Source organism: Aulonocara sp. 'chitande type north' Nkhata Bay, linkage group LG18 (assembly GCF_057382095.1).
Source record: "Aulonocara sp. 'chitande type north' Nkhata Bay isolate Kocher_YH1m ecotype deep benthic linkage group LG18, A_spYH_male_GT1.1, whole genome shotgun sequence".
NCBI lineage: Eukaryota > Metazoa > Chordata > Actinopteri > Cichliformes > Cichlidae > Aulonocara > Aulonocara sp. 'chitande type north' Nkhata Bay.
The window spans coordinates 7278039-7300265 of NC_141361.1; the positions used below are offsets into that span (position 1 = coordinate 7278039).

Sequence of the window (22227 nt, forward strand, 5' to 3'; positions counted from 1 at the left end):
AAAATGAACATTTTAGTGTCAATTAGGATCAAATCATTCAAACACATTTCCTAAAGAGCTGTTACAGCACAGTTCTGCCCCAACGTTTATTAGTACTGTGTTCATTTTGTTCAAAGCTTTTGACAGGTGGTCATGAAAAAGCTATATTAATTAGCAGAGCTTCATATCTAGTTCAATTGGGGGTATTCAAAAGTAGAGATGCTGTTTCACAGTAAAGTGATTTGAGATGTTGTTGAGATGTTTCTGTCAAATGCCGAAGCTTTTTTGTGGTAAGCATATCAAATTTTCCATTCCAGTGGCATCTCTCTTTCTACATACAGTGGGGCAAAAAAGTATTTAGTCAGCCACCGATTGTGCAAGTTCCCCCACCTAAAATGATGACAGAGGTCAGTAATTTGCACCAGAGGTACACTTCAACTGTGAGAGACAGAATGTGAAAAAAAAATCCATGAATCCACATGGTAGGATTTGTAAAGAATTTATTCGTAAATCAGGGTGGAAAATAAGTATTTGGTCAATAACAAAAATACAACTCAATACTTTGTAACATAACCTTTGTTGGCAATAACAGAGGTCAAACGTTTACTATAGGTCTTTACCAGGTTTGCACACACAGTAGCTGGTATTTTGGCCCATTCCTCCATGCAGATCTTCTCGAGAGCAGTGATGTTTTGGGGCTGTCGCCGAGCAACACGGACTTTCAACTCCCGCCACAGATTTTCTATGGGGTTGAGGTCTGGAGACTGGCTAGGCCACTCCAGGACTTTCAAATGCTTCTTACGGAGCCACTCCTTTGTTGCCCGGGCGGTGTGTTTTGGATCATTGTCATGTTGGAAGACCCAGCCTCGTTTCATCTTCAAAGTTCTCACTGATGGAAGGAGGTTTTGGCTCAAAATCTCACGATACATGGCCCCATTCATTCTGTCCTTAACACGGATCAGTCGTCCTGTCCCCTTGGCAGAAAAACAGCCCCATAGCATGATGTTTCCACCCCCATGCTTCACAGTAGGTATGGTGTTCTTGGGATGCAACTCAGTATTCTTCGTCCTCCAAACACGACGAGTTGAGTTTATACCAAAAAGTTCTACTTTGGTTTCATCTGACCACATGACATTCTCCCAATCCTCTGCTGTATCATCCATGTGCTCTCTGGCAAACTTCAGACGGGCCTGGACATGCACTGGCTTCAGCAGCGGAACACGTCTGGCACTGCGGGATTTGATTCCCTGCCGTTGTAGTGTGTTACTGATGGTGACCTTTGTTACTTTGGTCTCAGCTCTCTGCAGGTCATTCACCAGGTCCCCCCGTGTGGTTCTGGGATCTTTGCTCACCGTTCTCATGATCATTTTGACCCCACGGGATGAGATCTTGCGTGGAGCCCCAGATCGAGGGAGATTATCAGTGGTCTTGTATGTCTTCCATTTTCTGATGATTGCTCCCACAGTTGATTTTTTCACACCAAGCTGCTTGCCTATTGTAGATTCACTCTTCCCAGTCTGGTGCAGGTCTACAATACTTTTCCTGGTGTCCTTCAAAAGCTCTTTGGTCTTGGCCATGGCGGAGTTTGGAGTCTGACTGTTTGAGGCTGTGGACAGGTGTCTTTTATACAGATGATGAGTTCAAACAGGTGCCATTCATACAGGTAACGAGTGGGGGACAGAAAAGCTTCTTACAGAAGACGTTACAGGTCTGTGAGAGCCAGAGATTTTCCTTGTTTGAGGTGACCAAATACTTATTTTCCACCCTAATTTACGAATAAATTCTTTACAAATCCTACCATGTGAATTCATGGATTTTTTTTTCACATTCTGTCTCTCACAGTTGAAGTGTACCTCTGGTGCAAATTACTGACCTCTGTCATCATTTTAAGTGGGGGAACTTGCACAATCGGTGGCTGACTAAATACTTTTTTGCCCCACTGTATATATATAAATATAAAATGATAAAACTTAAAAAAAAAAAAAAATGAAGAGCCTACAGAAATTAAATGATATGTCTGAGGTCTGTTTTTCTTTTTAAAAGTGCAGAATGTGGTGGTTTAGCTACCACAGTTATTTTTGAGAGAAATTCACTTTCTTCCATCTCTTTTCTGTTATTTTTTTCTCTTTTTGTTCACTGTTTCCTCTCAGTTAAGGTAAAATAGATGGAAATCTGTTTAAAAAGCTTCATCTTCCCAGATACTTTTACAAATGGTACTGCCACGGATGCCTCTTGTGCGTGTTTAGTGCCGATGCAGTGTCTACACCATTTTACGGTCCATGCCAAAAAAGAAAATGCACAGTGACTGTGTTGATGCATTGCACAGACACAGATACCTGCTCATGGATAAATATCATTTCTCACTAAAACTATGATAAGGAACAAATTACATTTATCTTTGGACAAACGAGATCCAGTTCTGTGTGGTTCGGGTTCAAGTCGGTTATTAAAAAATAATACCTGTACAGTTTTGACCAAGTTGAAAATTTATTTTTTGCTGTAAAATTGTCCATTTGACATCAGTCTATTGGAATTGACTAATTTTTTGGACCAGCTTCAAGTGGCTATTTGATGATTGGAGTTTTTGGCCACTGGCTATAGACACATTGCACAATGTAGCAAGTAGTTAGTTGACCAAATAAAAAGAAATACAAAGTCATGTCACGTGATTAATTAATCATTTCAATCATGTATAAAAATAAAATTTTAAAAATCAAATATTCTGTGACTTCACTTGTATTGTTTTTGCAGTTATTTTTTCAGAGGATGAACCCAGCATGAGTTAAACTGAATCCCTCTACATCCTTTTGCATGCAGGTCTATTTATAAAAATGACACAGTGTTTTTATGCATGTAGTCACATACGCTCACATCTGTGTGGGGGCTGACACCATTAAAATGCCTGACAACGAGAGGAGCACTACCTCTATTTAGATCAGAATAGAGAACATCGAGTCCCTCGACAGGTGATCTCTTGTAGTGCATTCGTGGGGGGGGGGGCCCTTACTTTCTGCATCAGCGTGGCGCTACATCAGGGTGAGTCACCCACGACACACTAAATAAGTAATTAAAGGAAACTCACAGTTGACATGACATGCAATCAACCAGGATCAGGTTTGGACTTTTGGATATTTAATATTTAAACCTTTTCTCTTGCCACAATGATCTGAATCTGAATTGCAAATCTCTCGAGTCGCTGATGGCTGCGGTGCCATTTCAAAGGAATTCTGTGTTTGTCTGGATGTGATTTTCTGAAGGGAGAGAGGTGAAACAAATGACAGTGTAATGAAAGCCTATCTGAACCAGACGATGACCAGTGAAGAGAGAAGAAAACACATTCCTATGAGAGCAGACATTGTGAATCGCTCTCTCTCTGTTTTATATATAGAATATATTCTATTTGTTTCTGCATCAGCCAAATGTGAGTGGATGCGTAAGTTGCAATGCAGAATGCCAAGAAACATACAACTGAGAAGGAGCAATCTTAAAAAGCCTGACTGAAAAAATTTGTGGCCATTTTGTATTTAAATAAAGAAAACATGGCATAAATGGGGAATAAAAAATGCTGTTTTACATAGCCAAGGTCGAAAGGAAAAGACGAGGAAAACAGGGAGCTGAAAAAATGACTTCTCCTCTGTCAATAGTTTCTGTAAACTTTAAATGTTTAAAAATTCAGATAGTGAGTGAATCTCAACATTAAACCATAAGATAAAATCTTTTTTTTTCCACAGCTGGTACAACATGGTGCATACAAATGAACACTCACAGGTGATGATGCACCCATTACTGTCAACCTGAGCTCTCGCTAAAGCGAAATGTCTGAACGGGAGCTACTTTGTGCCATTCTTTCTTTAGGTGCTCATAGAAAACACTGCATTGCACTACAAGATGCTCCTCAGAATGAAGAACCAAAAGATACAAATAGTGAAACTCTTGATTTATCATTTGATCTTTAATCCTAACGTTATTAACTGTGGATGATGACCACACAAATGAGATTGCTTGTTTCATGTTGTCTGTGCAAGCTATCTGCGCATCTGGCAGCCAGCAGCACTGATGTTTTGTGTGTGTGTGAACATAGACTGTATATAGAAGATGGACACTGCCCAATGTTTTTTTTTTTTTTGGGGGGGGGGGGGGGGGGGGGCTACCCTTGTGAAACCTTGATTTGTGGCAGTTTGGATTTGTGGCAGTTTGCATTTTATCATGAGGGACAGTGCTCATTACTGCTGACTTAAGAAGGTTCTGGGTCTGGATGTGTGTTAGTCCTGATGACCTGTCCACGGCGCACTCCACTTCTTGCCGAATGACAGCTGGGACAATGCCCAGCCCACCCACAGATTCTGAATTAGTTAAGAGAATGTATGGATGATTTTATTAGCTAACACTAGCTTGGTTCAAAAGGAACATCCACAGACACTACAGGCGTGTCGTATGGACATAGACATCTGCTAATCAGTGCTGAAGTAACACATAAACAAAATAACGCAATTACATTTGTCAAAAAGACAACAAAACCCTGAGCAGGCTACAGTTTAATTAGTTTTAGCGTTTTATCTGATTATGCTAATGCTCTAAAAGGACGTTACCTATATGAGTTCACATTCAGTGACTCACATTAGCAGCAAGTAGCCACAGCTACATGCATCAGCACCTCAAACTGGCCGTGGCTGCCCAGTGTAATTTGACACACAGTTTGCCTTGCTAGCTGTTGAAAATTATCTGTGGCGTCAGGTTTTTTAGTTTAGATTTTTGGCAGTTACACATTGGTTTCATTTTTCAGCCACGGAGGCTGCTGCTTGTATTTCAAGCCGCTGTGAAATATCTCCACTGCCACACCGACAACACACAGGAGCCTTTTGTCCACCTACTCTTATCTCTACACATAGCTAAATTCACCTGCTGTTAGTTTCTACAGAATGATAAGCTCCACGATGCAACCAAAGGTGGGTAATATCCTGAGCAGATATACAAAAGATGAAGGCCAAGTTTAGGAAACAGATCAACCTGAAAAGAGTTTTGTCATATTTGGTAAGCTGGACAGACGCTGAACATTTTTATCTTCCTTTCTGCAAAGGCAGAGCTCACTCCACAAACACATTCACCATTCAGTTCACATCAAATATTGATAGCTCTATTCTCCAAAACAGTAAATAAGAAAAGAGAAATGCAGCAAATATTGAATATTATTGAGCTGGATGGGAGCTAGTGGTCAGTTTTTTTTCCCGCCGCAAACTGTAAAGAAGAGTAAGTTCAGCCACCATCACGTTTGCCCAGGGAAAAATAAAGACAGCACCACGAACACTGGCTGTCTAGAGTTATCTTAGAGATAAACCGCATCTTTGAGCTGAAACGAGCAAAGTTATTGAAGTGTGGAATTGATTCAATCATTTGATATACATGCTCTGTGAAGGTATTGCAGGATCGGGGTAGACCCTGGGGCAGACACACAACACACTTCAGTGTTTGCACATCCCATTTACCCGGAAGGACATGACAGCAAAGCAGGACTTCTAGACTACCTGCCACTGCGAATTGGATCGGAGTAATCGTTGGTAATGGAATGAATAGATACTTGGTTGGCGATCAAAACTGAAAGAAACACTGGTGCCCATTCTTTAAATAGCCCAGGTTTACCATATCTCATATCTCACACCTTTCATGACATTCTCACATTCTCCACATCAAATTTCCTCCAAATACTTTGTCCTTTTTTTGTTTCACACCTTTCCATCTTTTTACAGCCGTCTTCTTTTCATCACTGCCTTTCTATCCCGTCTGCCTTGTCTTTTAATATTCCACTTTCAATCCGCTCCTCAGTCGTTCTGCTCAGTTCAATTTCTATTCAATCCACTGTATTGGCAGGAGTGTTGGATGAGCGGCACCACTGAATCAATTCTATAAAAATCATTAAAAAAATATCTAGAACATAACAGTGGATAGTTTGCCCTCTGTCATTCTCCTTTTTCACACCTCGTCATGTTTTGCTGGATTCCTCTCTTCCTCTCCTGTCCTTCATTCTCCCTCTCTCACTCCCTCTCAGCTCTCTCTGGGGGTTTTTCTCCATCACTGCTCAGATTAATCAGCAGCTTCCTGCCAGTGTTTGACAGTTTCCCCCTAGTTGGCTGGTCTCCAAATCAGACCGTGTTAGACACCAGCCCACCGTCCGTCCTGTCTGCCTGCCTGTCTAACTCTTCCTCTCTGTCTCTGTGACATCTGTCTGTCTGCTTTATCTCCAATGGCCATAAGATGTCACTGAAAGTCGTTTGTAGAAGTCTGACAATGATTACTGGAGTCATGTTGTATAAGCAACAAATGTATATTGTAGATCCACAAAACAAAACAGCTGAACACCGATGTTAAAAGTAAAAAACTCTATTTGTTTGGGACTATTTCAACTGTTGATTACAACTTATCTGGTGTTTCGGTGACCATTTACATAAGATTAAGTTAAGATAAAGTAATTTACTGTTTTGTTTTGTTTTTATTTTGAACAGCAAAATCAAAAAACATGTCGGGCTTTGGATACACAAACATATTAGTCATTAATAATTGGTCTGTTTTTAGGATTTCTGCCCAATACTACCCAGGTTCTTCAGAGAAACTGCTTTTCCATTTTTAGCCTGTGTACACACTCTTTTGCAAATAATTTGACAACATAAACTATCTAGAATTATGGAATTATCTTGCAGAATTATTAGTAACCACATTCTTATTTCCAAAAAACTTGTGAAGATGTGTAAACTTTAACTAAAAGTCAAATAGCATGCTCTGCAGATTATTTAAACACTACATCTAACTGACCATAGTAGAATGACAACATATGAAACTCTGAAAATAGATCATGTTGTTGTTGTTTTTTAAATATGTGGTCATTTTGATCCCAAAAGGTGTCAAAGTTGGGACAGAGGAACAAAAGACCGGAAAGTGCGTAAAACTGAAGAAAAAAAAGAACCAAAAAAAAAGTCAAACCTGACTACTCTGACTGTACAAAAACATCAAAGAGAGTTTGAGTCTTTTAGAGTGAATATAGCAAGAGAACTGTCACCCTGTCAAACTTAGGTGAGCTAATAGTTTGGAATGATATTTCTGGGCTATTTGCTCAGGGATCTGTTGGGGACCATCACATTATTAAAAGAGAACTTTTAACTTTAGTACTAAAAGAGTACTTTAAGTAAAAAGAAACACTGACTGGTCATGATCTGGCCTTCAGGTAACACTGCATTAAAAAGTGTGATTCTGTAGCAGAAATCCTGGACGCAGGAACATTTCCTAACAGTCCTTTTCTTCCATTTATCCAATTCAGGATGACAGGAGCCCATCCCAGCAGGACGTCAGAAGTTAATTACGAAACAAGACTCATGTCACAAGATGCATCAAATCAGTTAATTTGAGCTTGAAAGCAAAAGCTAAAACCGCAGCAATCCGTAGTAACCTCACAAACTAAGCGCTACATTGTTACAGGTGTCATACACCTGTAACATCCTAACCTAAAGGCTTGAGGGCTTTTGTGAGAGCAGTAATAGCTGGAGCCCCAGTAAACACACGACATTTTAAATCATTTTGGCATTACACCTTAATTCTGGATGAATTTTAGCTCATTTTCTGCTATGGTTCATTGCATCTGTGCCAACATCGCTAAGAGATCTTTTCGAGAGCAGAGTGCCACTGTTTTGAAAGTTTTCTTTTTACTCTGTACTTCTGCACAACAACAATCCTCCAAATCCTTGTCTGCATCCTTGTCCACCCATGTTCTGTTAAGGTCTCTGCCTGTATGATTACAGTGAGTCAGTGGAGAGTCACCTTAATTTAGTCCGGAGGGAGCTTGTGTCTGCTGCTGAATAGCTGTCTCTCACCTCCAGCCTTGGGTTGCATCTGGAGGCATTGCCTGAATGCTGACAACTGTGAGCACACACAATACTCAGACACACTTACATAGACACTAACATGCTGGTTCCATTGTAGGTAGATGTGCAAGCATACACGTACATACTTACAGGTGTTACTGAATATTCAAACACATTGAATTGCACATTGCACCTGTACACCTACGCAACGGTGTTAATACAAGCATGCTACTTTAAGAGATTACATCCATATTCACTAAAGATGTTCCATACATGCTTGGACAAATTTGTAGTTTTTTATTTCCACATTTTAGAAACTCTTTTTCTGCCTTACTCTTAGATACCACTCAGCTGTACAGCGACTGTAGCTTCACTTAAAGAATGTCATTGAAAATAAATATCACCAAATGCATTATATTTAATTTGCCTGGTGCAGGGGTTCTGAAACATTCTGGAGTCTGGGATGCATTACATACAGTGTTGGGAAGGTTACTTTTAAAATGTATTCCATTACAGAATACAGAATACATGCCCTAAAATGTATTCTGTAACGTATTCCGTTACGTTACTCAATGAGAGTAACATATTCTGAATACTTTGGATTACTTAACATATTATCATGCATTTTACAACAACGTGAATGTACTATTGCTGTGTGATTTATTACTATTACTGGAGGTAAAGGGACCTCTGGCTAATACGTCGGGTTCCTTGTCGGGCTCCTAGCCAAAAAATAGCTTTACTTTGTTGTGTGGGTCAACTCTGCTTGTGAGAGACAGAGAGAGGCGTTAAAAGGCTGCTGCAACGGAACTTATTGTTTCGGAGGAAAACACGAGCACAGCTTACAGTCGAGTCTTAATAGCTTACTTACAACTGGGCTCGTCAGGCACTCTTCTTGGCTGCAGTGGTTATTATTACATTTACATGCTTCCAGCTCCCGTTTTTGCTTGATGACAACTCGTACCTTTCAACTTTCCTTTTTCTCCCACCTCGCGCTCACAGACACATAACGAGTATGGCAGTCCATTCTCCCTGCAGCACGGACTACACTGCCCATGAGGCCACATTCTTTAGAGCTATACCTGTAGCATTCTGCCTATTAGCTTAGCACAACAACAACAACAACAAAAAGGCGCTCTCTCACCCAGGAAACACGCAGAGCGAGAGCGTCACTCTGTAACCATGGCAACCGCAACGCTGCCGCCTGGAACTACTGTCAAACAGAACCGAAACAGTCCTGACCCGCCACAATATGAAACAGGAAAGTACCGCCGTGTAATCCATTTATTTCAACAAAGTAACTGTATTCTAAATACCACCTTTTTAAACGGTACCTGTAACGGAATACAGTTACTGTTAGGGTCCCTGGGTCGTTGACCCAGTGTTTTGTGTTTTTGGTTCTTTGATTTTGTTATTTCATTATATTCTAGCTTTGCTTTATGGGTTTTAGGATTATTCTTAGTTAAGGTTCTCTGGGTGGGGTTTGGTTAGAGTTTTAGTGTTCTGGTTTTCTGTCTGTGTTCCATAGTTGCTGTCTCCCCACGTCCAGTCAGTGTCTGTTCCCTTTGTTATAGTGCCTGCCTGTGAGTCTGTGTTATGTTTCCTGTTTTACTTTGAAAGTCCATGTCTGATGTTAATGTGTCTGGTTTTGCTTCCCCTTGTCTCGTTAGGCCTGATTTGCCCCAGCTGTGTTTCCCTCCTGCTACCCATTCCCTGATTGCTCCCTCTATGTATTTAAGCCCTGTGTTTCTTTGTGTCTGTGTTGTGATCTACTCTCATTTATGCTGTGTGTGCCGGCTGCCTGGTCATGTAAGTTTTTTGGGATTTTTGTTACGTTTGCCACTTTTTGCCATCCAGCAATAAAAGCTGAGTTTTGATTTACTTTCTGCCTCCGAGTGTCTGCACATTGGGTCCTTCTACTTCCACTCCTGCCTGCACACAGCCTTAACCTGACAGTTACTCATATTTTGTATTTTAAATACGTAACGGCGGTACATGTCTTCCGTTACTCCCCAACACTGATTACATATAATACTGATTTAGCTGGTTTAGGCATAGTGCCACACAATCTAATCAAATATTTCTCACTGCTCGCCAGCTAGGCAGCTGTCTAATATGCCAAACTTTGCAAAAGTAGTAAAGTTTTGCTGTGATGTATCACAATCATATCAGTTTCTGTTGGCCTGGTTTTCATTGGCTCAAAAATAACTTTGAAAAGTTGTAAGCAAATTGTTGTAATATAGACAATATGCTTATGTTACTGGTGTGAATTTTCAGTTAACCTTCTAGAAATCAGTCAGTGACCTTTTTGTTTTAGCAAAACCACCAGCAAGCAGGGGGGAAACTCCTCTGCTTGCTGGAGAAGTTGGAATAGTTGGAGAAGTTGTGCAACAGTCTGAGCAAATAATCCCACTGCTCAATTCATGCATGACCTCAGTATGCACTTACCTGGTATCAGTTGCTAATTTTAAGCTCCTAAAGTGTTAAGAGATGTGTCCTGAATTAAAAACAAAAACGAGACCAAAAACGGCCAAAAACTCAGCACCAGGCTTCAGAACGCTGCAAAGCAATGACATCATGGTTGCAACTCTTCATTTATTTTATTTTATTTTATTTTATTTTATTTTTTTTAAATCTATGACTTAATCTATGATTCGCTTAGTAAAATTAAATGAAAACTATTAAAAATCTTTAAATTAAACAGCACAAAATTATTCAAATGCAGTAACTGCCATCTGCAGTTTACATTAATGGGACATAGTCTCCTTTCACTAACGATTTTTGTGAAAGAAATCTGTCAGCTATGCCAAGAGGCAGGAATCAGCCTGGTGTATAGAGATGAGAAAGTGTCTATCCTATCTCAGCCTTCTCTGCGATGGCAGAGATTTCATTGCTGCATCCTCAGAAATCATCTACAACAGTAAAAGTTAATATTACACTATGAAAATAAAAGGCTTTAAAGGAGACATGCTTCTCCTTTCTTCCCCACTTCTATAACCTCTCTTTACCACGGTATGTTTTCTCTACCATCTCCTTTCTCCTCTCTATCTCATTCATCTCTCCCTCTCTACTACTTTAATTTGGTATCACATTAAGGCTCCAGAGGAGAAAGTTAATTACGCAGCATTTTGAATTATGAATTGCGATACAGTTTAGTAACATATTGCCTCATTTCTCATTGCAGACTGAAGCTGCGACTAGATTTTTCACACTTACTTTGCAGGTATCAGAGGTGCCATGTTCGGTGGGATCTTTTATATTAGGTGAATTTTATATTAACTCGATATCATCTTTTGTCAAAGCCTATGTGACAGATGAGGGGTTTCATTCCAAAGAGATATATTATATGAATTAAATATGGAGAAGAGATTGCTGTCTGAAATTCCTCAAGTCATTTTCTTTTCTCAGTAGTAACACATAATAAGCCTATGGGAAATGGCAGTTATTATAATGTTGTAATAATGTAAGAGTAAACAGATGTTGTTTTTGTAATTGCACAGGGCTGTGAGAATAATGGCAATTTCCCCTCTGATCTTAGTCTTTAAAAGACACAGTTTTTCTACTTTTGCCTCTGCGCATTACAAGAGTAGATTCTAAATCAAACAATATGCGACTAAAGTGCAGACTTTCAGCTTTAATTCAAGGGATTTTACAAAACAACGGCTCAACTGTCTAGCATTTACATCCATTTTTATTCATAGTCTCCTATTTTCAGAGGCTCAAAATTAATTGGACAACTGACTGACAGTATCATGGCCAGGTGAGGCCTGTTCCCTTGTTATTTCATGACAAATGAAACAGATAATATCTGAAGTTAATTCAAAAGAGCTGAATATGAGGTCCGAAGAGATGCCAGTGCAAATGAGGTAAGCCATCATTAGGCTGAAGAAATGAAATTAAACCTACTAGAGAGGTAGGAGAGACTTTAGGAGTGACCAAAATCAGTAATCTGCTGTATTTGTAAAAAGAAGTAATGCACTGGCTGACACACAAAGGCGTGAAAGACCATAGAAGATAACAGAAGTGCACGATGAAATAGTAATTTAAGTGGTTAAGAAAAACAGCTTCACAACATCCAACAAAGCCAAGAACACTCTCAAAAAGGTAGGCGTGTCATTGTCACCAGTGGAGGTAAAGAGGGTCTACAACAAGGTGCAAACCACCTACAGTTACAGACAACAACAAACATTATTTGGACAAATAAAGCCAAGATCAACTTGCACCAGAATATAAGGAAGAGAAAACTATGATAAAGAAAAAGTATAAAACATTATCTGTCGGACAACACGGAGGTAATGTGACATGGATGTGGAATCAGCCCATGGGTCAATGATGTCACTGCTGATAGAAGCAGTAGGATGAACTCTGGAGTGCACAGGGTTATTCTCTCTGCTCAGATTCAGCCAAATGCTGCAAAACTGATTAGACTTCACAGTGCGAATGGGTACTGACACAAAGCGTACTGCAAAAGCAACCCTTATATTTAACATAATGCTAGCTTGACCAGTTAATTTTGAGCCTCTGAAGATGAAACAGAACAAAAACTTTAGTCAAAAACTACCAGTCCATAAAAATGGACATTTAAAACCAAAATCGTCTCCATGATAGGATCTGGATCTTTAATGTGTCAGTCCACTGAAGTTTTACTCATTAAGCTTTCAAATTAAGATGCCATGACAACCCACTGTCTGCTTTAGACCACAGGAGCAGTCTGCGGGCCTCTCACTCAATACCCAGTTTGTATAAATTATTACAAGTATGAACACAGCTCCTCGTAAAGATGAGTGCGGATTTGTCGTGAGATCAGACTCCCACATTTACACTCTATACTGTTCCTGAGCTCCTCTCCCACCCTCTTTCTCTCCCCCAGTCATTTACATTTATATTGAATTAGAAACCATGGTGGAGAGCGAGTGGAGGCAGCCGAGACTGATTATAATGGGAGATTACGGGCCGACTGCACCACCATTATGTTGTGTAATTACAAAGAGAGAGAGAGAGGGGAGGGTGGGGCCGTTGGATTCCCCAGTTGCCAGGGTCTATTTCATTTAGGGAAATAATGTCTCGCTGCTTTCCCCTCCACTTATTCCACCTGTAAATATTATAGAGAGCTGAATCCTTCCCTCTTTTATGCCTGATTTTATGGGTCATGATTTATGGGAGACAAATATCAGACAAGGTGTTAAGGGGGATGTGTGAGTCGTCCATCGGGCGATTTATCGCTGCATCTCGATCTGCTTTTGGCTTCGTTTGACTGCATCGATCTGATGTTGTAATGCATGTAGGAATCCTGGTCATGCACTCAGGAAAATACCTAATGACCTCAACATAATGGAAAGCCCCTTGGAAATAATCATGTGTTGTATTTCCCTTCATAAAGTGATGTGGGAGGGAGGTTACAGAAGAGGTGTAGAGTTTATTTCCTGTACTAAGAGAATAGTAATAGCCAAGAATGTGTTGGTCAGTTAAAAAGGAAATTACAGAAGACACAAATAAAATATCCCTCCATAAAAATCCACTGACGGCTAAGCTGAATTTAACACACAGTAAAGACCTGAAACCCAAACAATAAAACTTTAACAGATTAATGAACAAGATTTTCCACCCACTCTCACCAAAGGAAACTTTATTTCAGTTTATCTATGTGGCACTTTAAAGATTATAGGGTTAAAAGACATTCAGAAAAAGAACATTTAGTCCTTTATGAGTAAGAAGGGTGCCTTCTACCTTTCCTTGTCTTTTTGAAAATCCTGGCTTCATGAGTTCAACACAAGTTTGTAGCGATGCCTAATAATCAGTCAATCATTAAACATGAATGATTTAGTCCAGGGGCATGAAACCTGAGTGAAACTTTAACTTGCTGATTTATTTTTTACTTCACTATTGTACTGAATTTCCCTCAAGAACTTCATGTGATGTTTAAAAAAATAAACAAAACAAAAAATAAAAAAGAAGGTCCCCATCTGACACACAGTCTTGAGTCTTTAAATGATTCCCCTCTGTTCTTATGATGAATGTGGACATATTGTTACAAACTGTTCACAACTTAAGCCAACAAGCTATGGAGTTACAACTGACATTTAGTGCTAAACTGTGTACTTTCTAGTCCTTACCAATTACAGTCCACTGTTTAGAAAGTTGCTTGTCATCACGCCCACTTGCACTGCATATCTCACAACTTTTTGATTCCATCTTAGTCTGTAAGAGATCCCCTGCTCATTATAGGAAACAAAGCAGAGGCTGTCAGCATGCATAGCTCACCATGTTTAATCTGAGTGTATGAAAAGATAAAGCTCTTGAAATCTGCTTTAATTAAGAATTTAAAATGATAAAAACTGATTCCAAGTATGTGTCATGTGTGATTTTGGTAGCATCTTTAAGCATACGCACTTATCTCTGCAATGTTTTTGCACTAACTCTTCAAACATACTGTTGACTCTGTAAACTATTCATATGACATTCACCAGCCCGGCTGTAAAAGAGAGATGCACGTTTAATCTCATCTTGAAGATTAAACTATCATCCAAAGAGAAAACTTAGCAAAGCACACTTATTCAGACATCCAACAAAACTAACAACAATATTCTGCAAATGAGTACTTTCTGTAAGGCTAACTTCTAATACTGTGTAGCACCGTTATCCGTTGTACTATCTAGCTGATGTACAGTTACATAGATTTCAGAACATTTGCTTTGATTGGGCGTCATTGTGGTGAAATCTACGAGGCAGTGGGACAGCTGATTAAATGAGAAAATGAAATGAAAAGCAGAACAAAATAACTCTTTTAATTACATTGTCAGGCATTATGGCATTGATGGGTACAGAGTGGGAATAGCACCTAACTTAATTCTAAGTGTCAAATCACATTTATTCAAACAAAATATAATGAATTTCATTCCCAAATTGCCTCCAGGATCATGTCTTATAGCACCTATAAGCAAGTTTTCTTATTTTTTGGGCTTAAAAGAGCAAAGCAGGGCTTGATGTAGGACATTCCTGGAACACCTCTACTGTCTCCAAGAAGAGACAATGGAGAATCAAAGCAAAGTCCTCAAAGGTTTCTGATAAAAGCCTGAAGTGGTCAAATACTACCAGCATGCAAATGTTTGTTTGTTTTTTAAAGCAGCACTCTTCTGCTCATCCAATGGACATAATTCCTCTTAGAATACACTAGCTTGTCTTTTCAAGCTTGTTGTACTTATGTAAAAGATATATATATGTGTGGTTTCTACTGACTAATGCACACAAATTGCTACATAGACAAACTACCAAACATGAACACACTTTTAATGAATGAGCAAACGAAGCAAATGAGCCAATAAACCAATGAGCTTCTCAGAGAAGGCTAGTTCATAACATCTCTGTGTACACGTGAACCCACTGGACTACAAATCAGAGTATTTATTTTATTTAAACATAGCATTAGTGCTGCAGTTTAAATAATAATGATGATGATGATGATAATAATAATAATAATAATAATAATAATAATAATAATAATAATATTTTTGTAAAGCTGTTCTCATCCTATGTGTTCAGTCCATGGGCCTGCTGCAAAATTCCCTTAAAACAATTGCAAAACTTTCTTAATGTATTCCCAAATATATATATGAAACTTCATTAACTACCCTGTTTCAAACAGTTTTTAATGATTTTGACTGACCTGAAACCGCCCATAGTTCAACTTTCAGGATTAATGACAGCAACATTAGCCATTCGACCAGATAGTTGTCATATTTGAGGTTAAAATTAATAAAGTTACAAAGCGTGATTATCCTTAATAATACTCAGTCTGACAAACACTGATAATCTTGGATTTTTAATTATATATTCACAATGTGCCAGCCTGGGTATGAGGTGACTCAAACTGGACAATGGCCCCATCTAGTGTTTGGTTTGTACTATTGCTTGTAAAAGACCGGTTTAGTCTTTACGGGGATTTTTGGAGCTGTCATTATTTTTCTCCTATAAAATAATTCGAATTATATAGAACTGGGTTATGTTCATATATGGCACTAATATACATGGGTTGTTTGTTGAATGGGCTCAAGCAGTACTGACCCAAAGAAAAGAAGGTCCTTGTTTTAACCTGCAAAATATCTAAGAAAGTGACACGAAAATGCTGTGTAGTGACAAAGACATTAACAACAAAGACAACAAAGAGCAGTAAAACCACAGAAACCGTTTCCCCACAATCCACACATGCCTATCAAAAGTACACGTGTGAAAATGTGAGTCAGTCAGATGTGGTGGGAGATGTAAAGATGCGATAGGTTTACCCAGTCAGTTTCGAATTGAAAAGATATACTGTAAAGTACAGCATGAAATAAAGTTACAATAATAATGTGAAAAAGAACATAAGATAAAAGGCACAGCAGTACTGACAGCAAGCTTTAAGTGACACATTTAAAATGGGTGATGGAGGATCGTGTCAAAACACTGACGCGGATGAGCGATTTCAAGACTTTTATTTTGAAATCTTCGTTAGTACGTACAGGAAGTAAACAAGTTTTATATCCTGTATGAGATTCTCCTGAACTTTTACTTCTGTATGTTTTGTTATTTTGTACTGATGATAACTTCACGCCAGCTGGAGCTATGAGCGCCATTATTCCTCGCATAGAGCAGTTGTCTGCTAGAGTGGTTCGGGTTTTGGGCTGTAACCCGGGACCGATGACTCTGCAGGGAACCAACACTTACCTGGTCGGCACAGGCAAAAGGTGACTCTAGTCGAGCCAGTAGTGACGTTTATCATTTTCCCAAAAGGAAACATGAGTAAATGTGTTGTCTGTTTAGCTCATGTGTATTTGAAAGGGACTAGCTGGCCAAAAACTTGACACTCCTTTTCCGTGCAATGTCTTAGCTTGTAGAAATGGGCGCTAATGCCAAATTCCATTTAAAATCTTTTAACTTGAGCATTTTCGCGCTTCTGGATAATAAAGGTGACAGATGGAACAAAGCTGAAATTGTGAAATTAATTGCCAGGGTCTTTTTGTTTCTTCGGCATATACTCATACACTAATAAATAATAATAGTTTGGAGTAATATTTAACAAAAATAGTAGACTACATTTGCAGTGAAAAGGAGCGCTTAGTTCTCTGTAATGTGAATAAAACAGCTATAAAACAATAGCCAACTATAAGACAGAACAATGGAGTACTCATCGGTAGAGTTGGAATATATGAATATGCATAGTTACCTTTAAAACCCTTTGGGTGAATATATAATGAGCAATTATATTCCAGACGGGTGCTGATAGACACGGGGGAACCTGCTGTGCCTGAATACATCAGCAGCCTGAAACAGGCACTGAAGCAGTTCAGCACCAGCATCCAGGAGATCATCGTCACACACTGGCATCACGACCACACAGGTGGAGTAGAAGATATCTGCAGGGACATAACTGGTGAGCCCCTGAATGTGTGGGTATAGTTGGGTTACTTCACCGTTCATCATTACTGTAATCGTGAAATCTATCTAAAAGCCACCTTCTAATGAAAAATCTGTTATTAGTTTAGTGAATCAAAAACTGCCTGTACTTTTTTGGCTTAGAGACTCAGTGAGTCAGTATTCATTTCTTAGGGTTTTTTTTATCTTGCAGGTTCTGAGGTCCGAGTCAGCAAACTGCCTCGCTCCAACAAAGCAAGAGAGACAGCAGGAAGCAAAGACTACAATTACCTAAAAGATGGAGATGTTGTTGAGACGGAGGGAGCCACACTCAAGTCAGTTCAGTTTTTACACGTTGTGAATTTATAAAAGAGCATTAAAAATACATCTGTCATAATATACACAGAAGAACAATAGCTCAAAGACTTTTTCAGGGTGAAAATATACAAACCAATATCATGAAATCTGCTGCAGTACCAACAAAAAATAAAATTTGTTAATATTCCTTTAGTTATGGTTATTATCATTCTGCACACTGACATGGCTTTTGTCTGAATCTACAATCAGACAATTGAGCAGAGAGCCATTTCTTTTTCCCAGAGTGCTTTTCACTCCGGGCCATACTGATGACCACATGGCCTTGGTGCTGGAGGAGGAGCGGGCTATCTTCTCTGGAGACTGCATCCTGGGCGAGGGCACGGCCGTGTTTGAAGACCTCTACGACTACATGAAATCTCTGCAAATCCTGCTGGACTCGGAGGCTGACCTCATCTACCCTGGTGAGCAAGGATACGCTGATGCTTGGCCCTCTGTTTTATTTCTTAAAAAACCCTCTGGATAATGTTTTTTTCCCCCCCCTCAACCTGTTTGCACACAATCACACAATGTGGTACATCATCACTACACCAGTGAGAAATGTATATTTTAATAAAAAAATGTAGGTAAGTCTAGTTTGATACACCATTCTGCAGATACCATGCTGTATCACAGATCATCGTCTCCATTATATTAGATAATGGTGAATTGTTTTTCCATATTTATTGCGAGGAGTGTTTCATGACATTGTTATAAGTTACTCTATGACTTCCACTTCTAAGATCCGCACCTATTCACTCACCGAAACGCCTCGAATAATTCTTTTTTTATTTTTAAACCAGTGAATATTTACCTTATTTTCAAAATAGCTGCCAATAAATTGTCCGTTGATCGACTTTACTTGTTTCAGAGCTACCGGCTGTGCTTCTTTGAGTTCTGCCTCTCTGACGTGCATTCATTTAACAAAGTCTTTCCGATGACTGGAGAAAAAGCTTGCTGCTGCTGTTCTCTGTGCAGGCCACGGACCTGTGGTTCAGGATGCTGGCTCTAAGATCAGACACTACATCAGTCACAGGGACCAAAGAGAACAACAGATCCTGGCAGCCATTCAGGATGGAGCAGGAAAGCCTTTCAGTTCCATGGAGCTTGTCAAGATTGTGTACAAGGTCAGGAAAAACCTTCTTTTCCTTTGATGCTGTTTCCAGCTTGTTGTCAAAGGTAGACTGGGTAGACTTCTACCAGTAATTCTACCATCTTTGACCATGGAAGCAATCTAATCCCTTCTGATTACATTCTAAATGGGCTGGCACTGCTGTACTTGTCTGATCTTGTCGATGTTCACACTCATTGCAGAGCATTTGTTTCTGCTAATCAGATGATCAACAATATTACAAGAAATAGACTTAAAAAGAGAGAGATTAATAATAACTCGGAATTAAATGCAGAATAAAACGGTTTCTTGAAATGTTTCTGTTTTATTAATGGCTGCCTGTGAAGCACTTTTCTCAGCTCTGGTGGTTTAGCATGTGCTATACAATTGACTTTGACCTTGGCCTGATCCCATACAGACTGATCTGTTTTGAGGCTGGATCACAATAAAAATGACACTGAAACTTGTGTTGCTTTTCTCTCAGGACACACCTAAACACCTGCACCAAGCAGCTAATGTGAACCTGGTTCATCACTTAAAGAAGCTGGAGAAAGAAGGCAGAATCAGTCTGGGTATGGTCTCATTTACTTCCTTTACAAATAAGTTCCAGCAGATACTGTAATGATTTAAATATGATCCAACAAAATAGACGTATCTCACCATGTTGTTTTTTTTAATGCCTCAGCTCTGGCAGCAGCTCTTTGTTGCTGCTGGGAAATTTCTGCTCATTTGGTACAAAGGTTTGCTTGGACTCAAAGAAGGCCTGATTAGATTTTGGTGACCAAAGATCAAAGTCTTTGTGACTTCACATCTATCCTATTCTTTCGAACGTGATATATCAGGAATATCTAGGGAGGGAGGAACATGATTATATCAGAGATACGTGTTCTCTTAGACTCATAGATGAACTGATAAGAAATCAGTGGTCAAAGTTCAAGGTAACTGTGACCTCATGAAACCAATTTCTGTCCTGTAACAGATGAGTCTGAATAGACAGGTTGTAAACTTCAACATGCATGGTGAGCAGAGGTATACGACTGTGAGTTGGTAGTTTTAGTTACTATACTTTAGGACTGCAGGTTAATTATAACTGTGCTGCTGTCATTTAGAAAATTTGGCTGTGACACAAATGTAAACCTTTCTTTCCCGCAGTGAACGAATCTTCACAGAGCAGCAAATGGAAGAGCAATCTGTGACGTCCACTGACAGTGAGATGAAATGGAGCGTTGGGCTGGGATTTTCAAGATCAACAGCTAATGATTTTTGAATGCGAGATGATTGCTTTCAGCGCTATGTTTGTGCTGTACACCAGTGCTGATTGAGAAATGTTCTAGAGGAAAAATCTGTTGTATTAGTCACACCCGTTGCTTCAGATATTTCACAACTCAAAACACACAAGGCACAGAAAACAAAGGGACTCACCAGGACTGAGCTGCAGCCTGTGTTATAGTTAAACAAGGCTAAAATTTGCCTCAAGGTCAGCCGCCTGTGGCCGCATGAAGAATAACCTCATCCCCTAACACTTCCCCTGTCTCCCCCCCCCCCCCCAATTAAAACTGCTTAACTGATTCTATGTCTTCTTTTTTTGAGTTGAGGCTGTTAAAGTGAGCTTTTTGTGTTGATTTAAAAATAATTGTCAGCATTGTCTTCCATTTAGCAATACTTTCTTGTCATGTAAGTGGGATGAGTAGGATTTATACAGTATAAAATGAATGTACTGTACTTTATTTTACTGAGTTTTGTATATAATGAAGCCCAGAAAGTAAATAATCTCATAACATTTGTCATTGAGTTGTTATTTATGAGGCTGGCACTTCCCTATCACAGGTGTGTTATTGCAATATCTCAAGAAAGGTTTCATGTGGGTAAAAGGAAATTCATTGCTTAACTGTTCAGCTGTTTCTGGGTATAGAATTTTTTTATGCAGGCACTCGGTTAAGAAAGATTTGTCAAATAAAGCATAAAGTGTGTGTATGGGAATGGGAACTGGGGAAAATAAAACATTTTGGTGCTTTCCCAGACTGTTGACCGTGACACAATGAGAAATCTAAATAGTGATGTGTACAGAAATATATTTATATTTTATATCCAGCTGTTTTCTCCCTTTGCGAACTTTAAGCCGTCTGTCTTTTCAGTCATGTTAATGAATCTCTAAACTTTGCACTGGAAATGCTGCACACACACAGTCAGTCGCTAGGTGGCAGTATCTCTTAATTTTATGGCAAAATTCATCGTACCATGGTCAGTTACAATAATTTGCATTATAATTGTTCTAGTTTTTTAGAAACTTGTTTTAAAAAAATATTATATGTAAATATGCGTTGGAATACTGTGAAAAAAAAGGTTAAAATTAAACTGTGAGTGAATTATGTACATGGACCTCCATGTTTCCCTTTTCAACATTTTGCTCATTTGGGATTCAGTTGTGTCTTTACTGAAAATCTCTCACCTTACACTAAAAAAAACTGCAGTGCATAACTAATGCAGGACATTTGATGGACACCTAACACCTATACGGTGTATTGTGGACAGAAATATAATTGTAGGTTTAATTTGTGAAATACACTTTCATATATATAGGCCACTGTCAGAGCGTCTAAATCTTAGAACTGTATGAGCATGTTTATGGCATTCACTAAGTATTGGCAAAGGGAGAACATGTATTTAAGAGACTACAGGAAAATATTTTGTAAGTTACTAACTACACCCTACATACTATATCTGGAAGCAGCGGTGTCAAACAAGGGGGGCAGAACCAGCCTGCAAGAAAGAACCGATCTTGCTCACTGGATTGTTTGCAAAGTTTTAAAATTTCAGTCAAGTTATTCATAATTTCGCACTGCAATACCTGGTGAGTCACTGTCAACAAAGTTCTAATTATAGATTAAAATACTACAGCTGTTTAATTCCAAGAACTCTTACTTCATGTCACCTGTTCTGGTCTCAAACTTTAGGATTATGGGACTTTCTGAGTTGCATCAAAGATGGTGGAATTCCTAATCTGTTGACTATGACTGTGACGGCCGGTTGTTATCTTGTTTTATATTTTGGCCACCCCCATTTTTTATATTAATTTGTAATTTAGGTTATATTAACTTTCTGTTGTCTTATACAGCTGTTTAAATGCGCTTTATAAATACGTCTTAATTAATTATTTGCACATCTGCGTTAAACTGTAATGCACACGTAATACAACATATTGCTGAAACTGCGTTTTTAAAAGTATCATACGTCGTTCACCATTTGTTCTATAAATGTGAATGTTCCCATAACGAAAAAGAAAAAAGGGACTTTATATGGGTGTCTTATTTTGGTGGTTTACTTTTCTTTTATCGCAGTCAGAACTGACAAAACAAAAAGTCACAAACTATCTCACAAATAAAATAGAAATAAAAATTGCATTCAGGGCTTTTAGTTCAGTTTTCCCTTTGAATAACTAGCTGACGGGAGTTTGCGTGCACGAGTGAGGCTGAGAAAGGGCGAACTGCAGAGACACCCAGCTCTGGCGTGTGGTAATGAGATGAGTGGAGGTGGGGGTGGTGGCGGTGG

The 22227-nt window shown here is 39.1% G+C and overlaps 1 protein-coding gene across 1 annotated transcript; it reads left to right on the forward strand.

Moving 5' to 3' along the window:
* Window positions 1–16325: 16325 nt before the first annotated feature.
* Window positions 16326–20460, forward strand: lactb2 (lactamase, beta 2). The gene is made up of 7 exons (XM_086273200.1): window positions 16326–16546; window positions 17072–17232; window positions 17428–17548; window positions 17814–17992; window positions 18546–18694; window positions 19163–19250; window positions 19831–20460. Exons 1-7 carry the CDS (start codon window positions 16425–16427, stop codon window positions 19872–19874), a joined length of 864 nt encoding a protein of 287 aa, XP_086129326.1. The 5' UTR covers window positions 16326–16424; the 3' UTR covers window positions 19875–20460.
* The last annotated feature ends 1767 nt before the right edge of the window (window positions 20461–22227 follow it).

Bases quoted from the DNA above. Each gene is read 5' to 3' on its own strand.
- lactb2 (XM_086273200.1), top strand. From the start codon at position 16,425: ATGAGCGCCATTATTCCTCGCATAGAGCAGTTGTCTGCTAGAGTGGTT. The intron at 17,993-18,545 runs GTGAGCAAGGAT...TTCTCTGTGCAG, and splicing joins GGCTGACCTCATCTACCCTG to GCCACGGACCTGTGGTTCAG. The intron at 19,251-19,830 runs GTATGGTCTCAT...TCTTTCCCGCAG, and splicing joins AGAAGGCAGAATCAGTCTGG to TGAACGAATCTTCACAGAGC.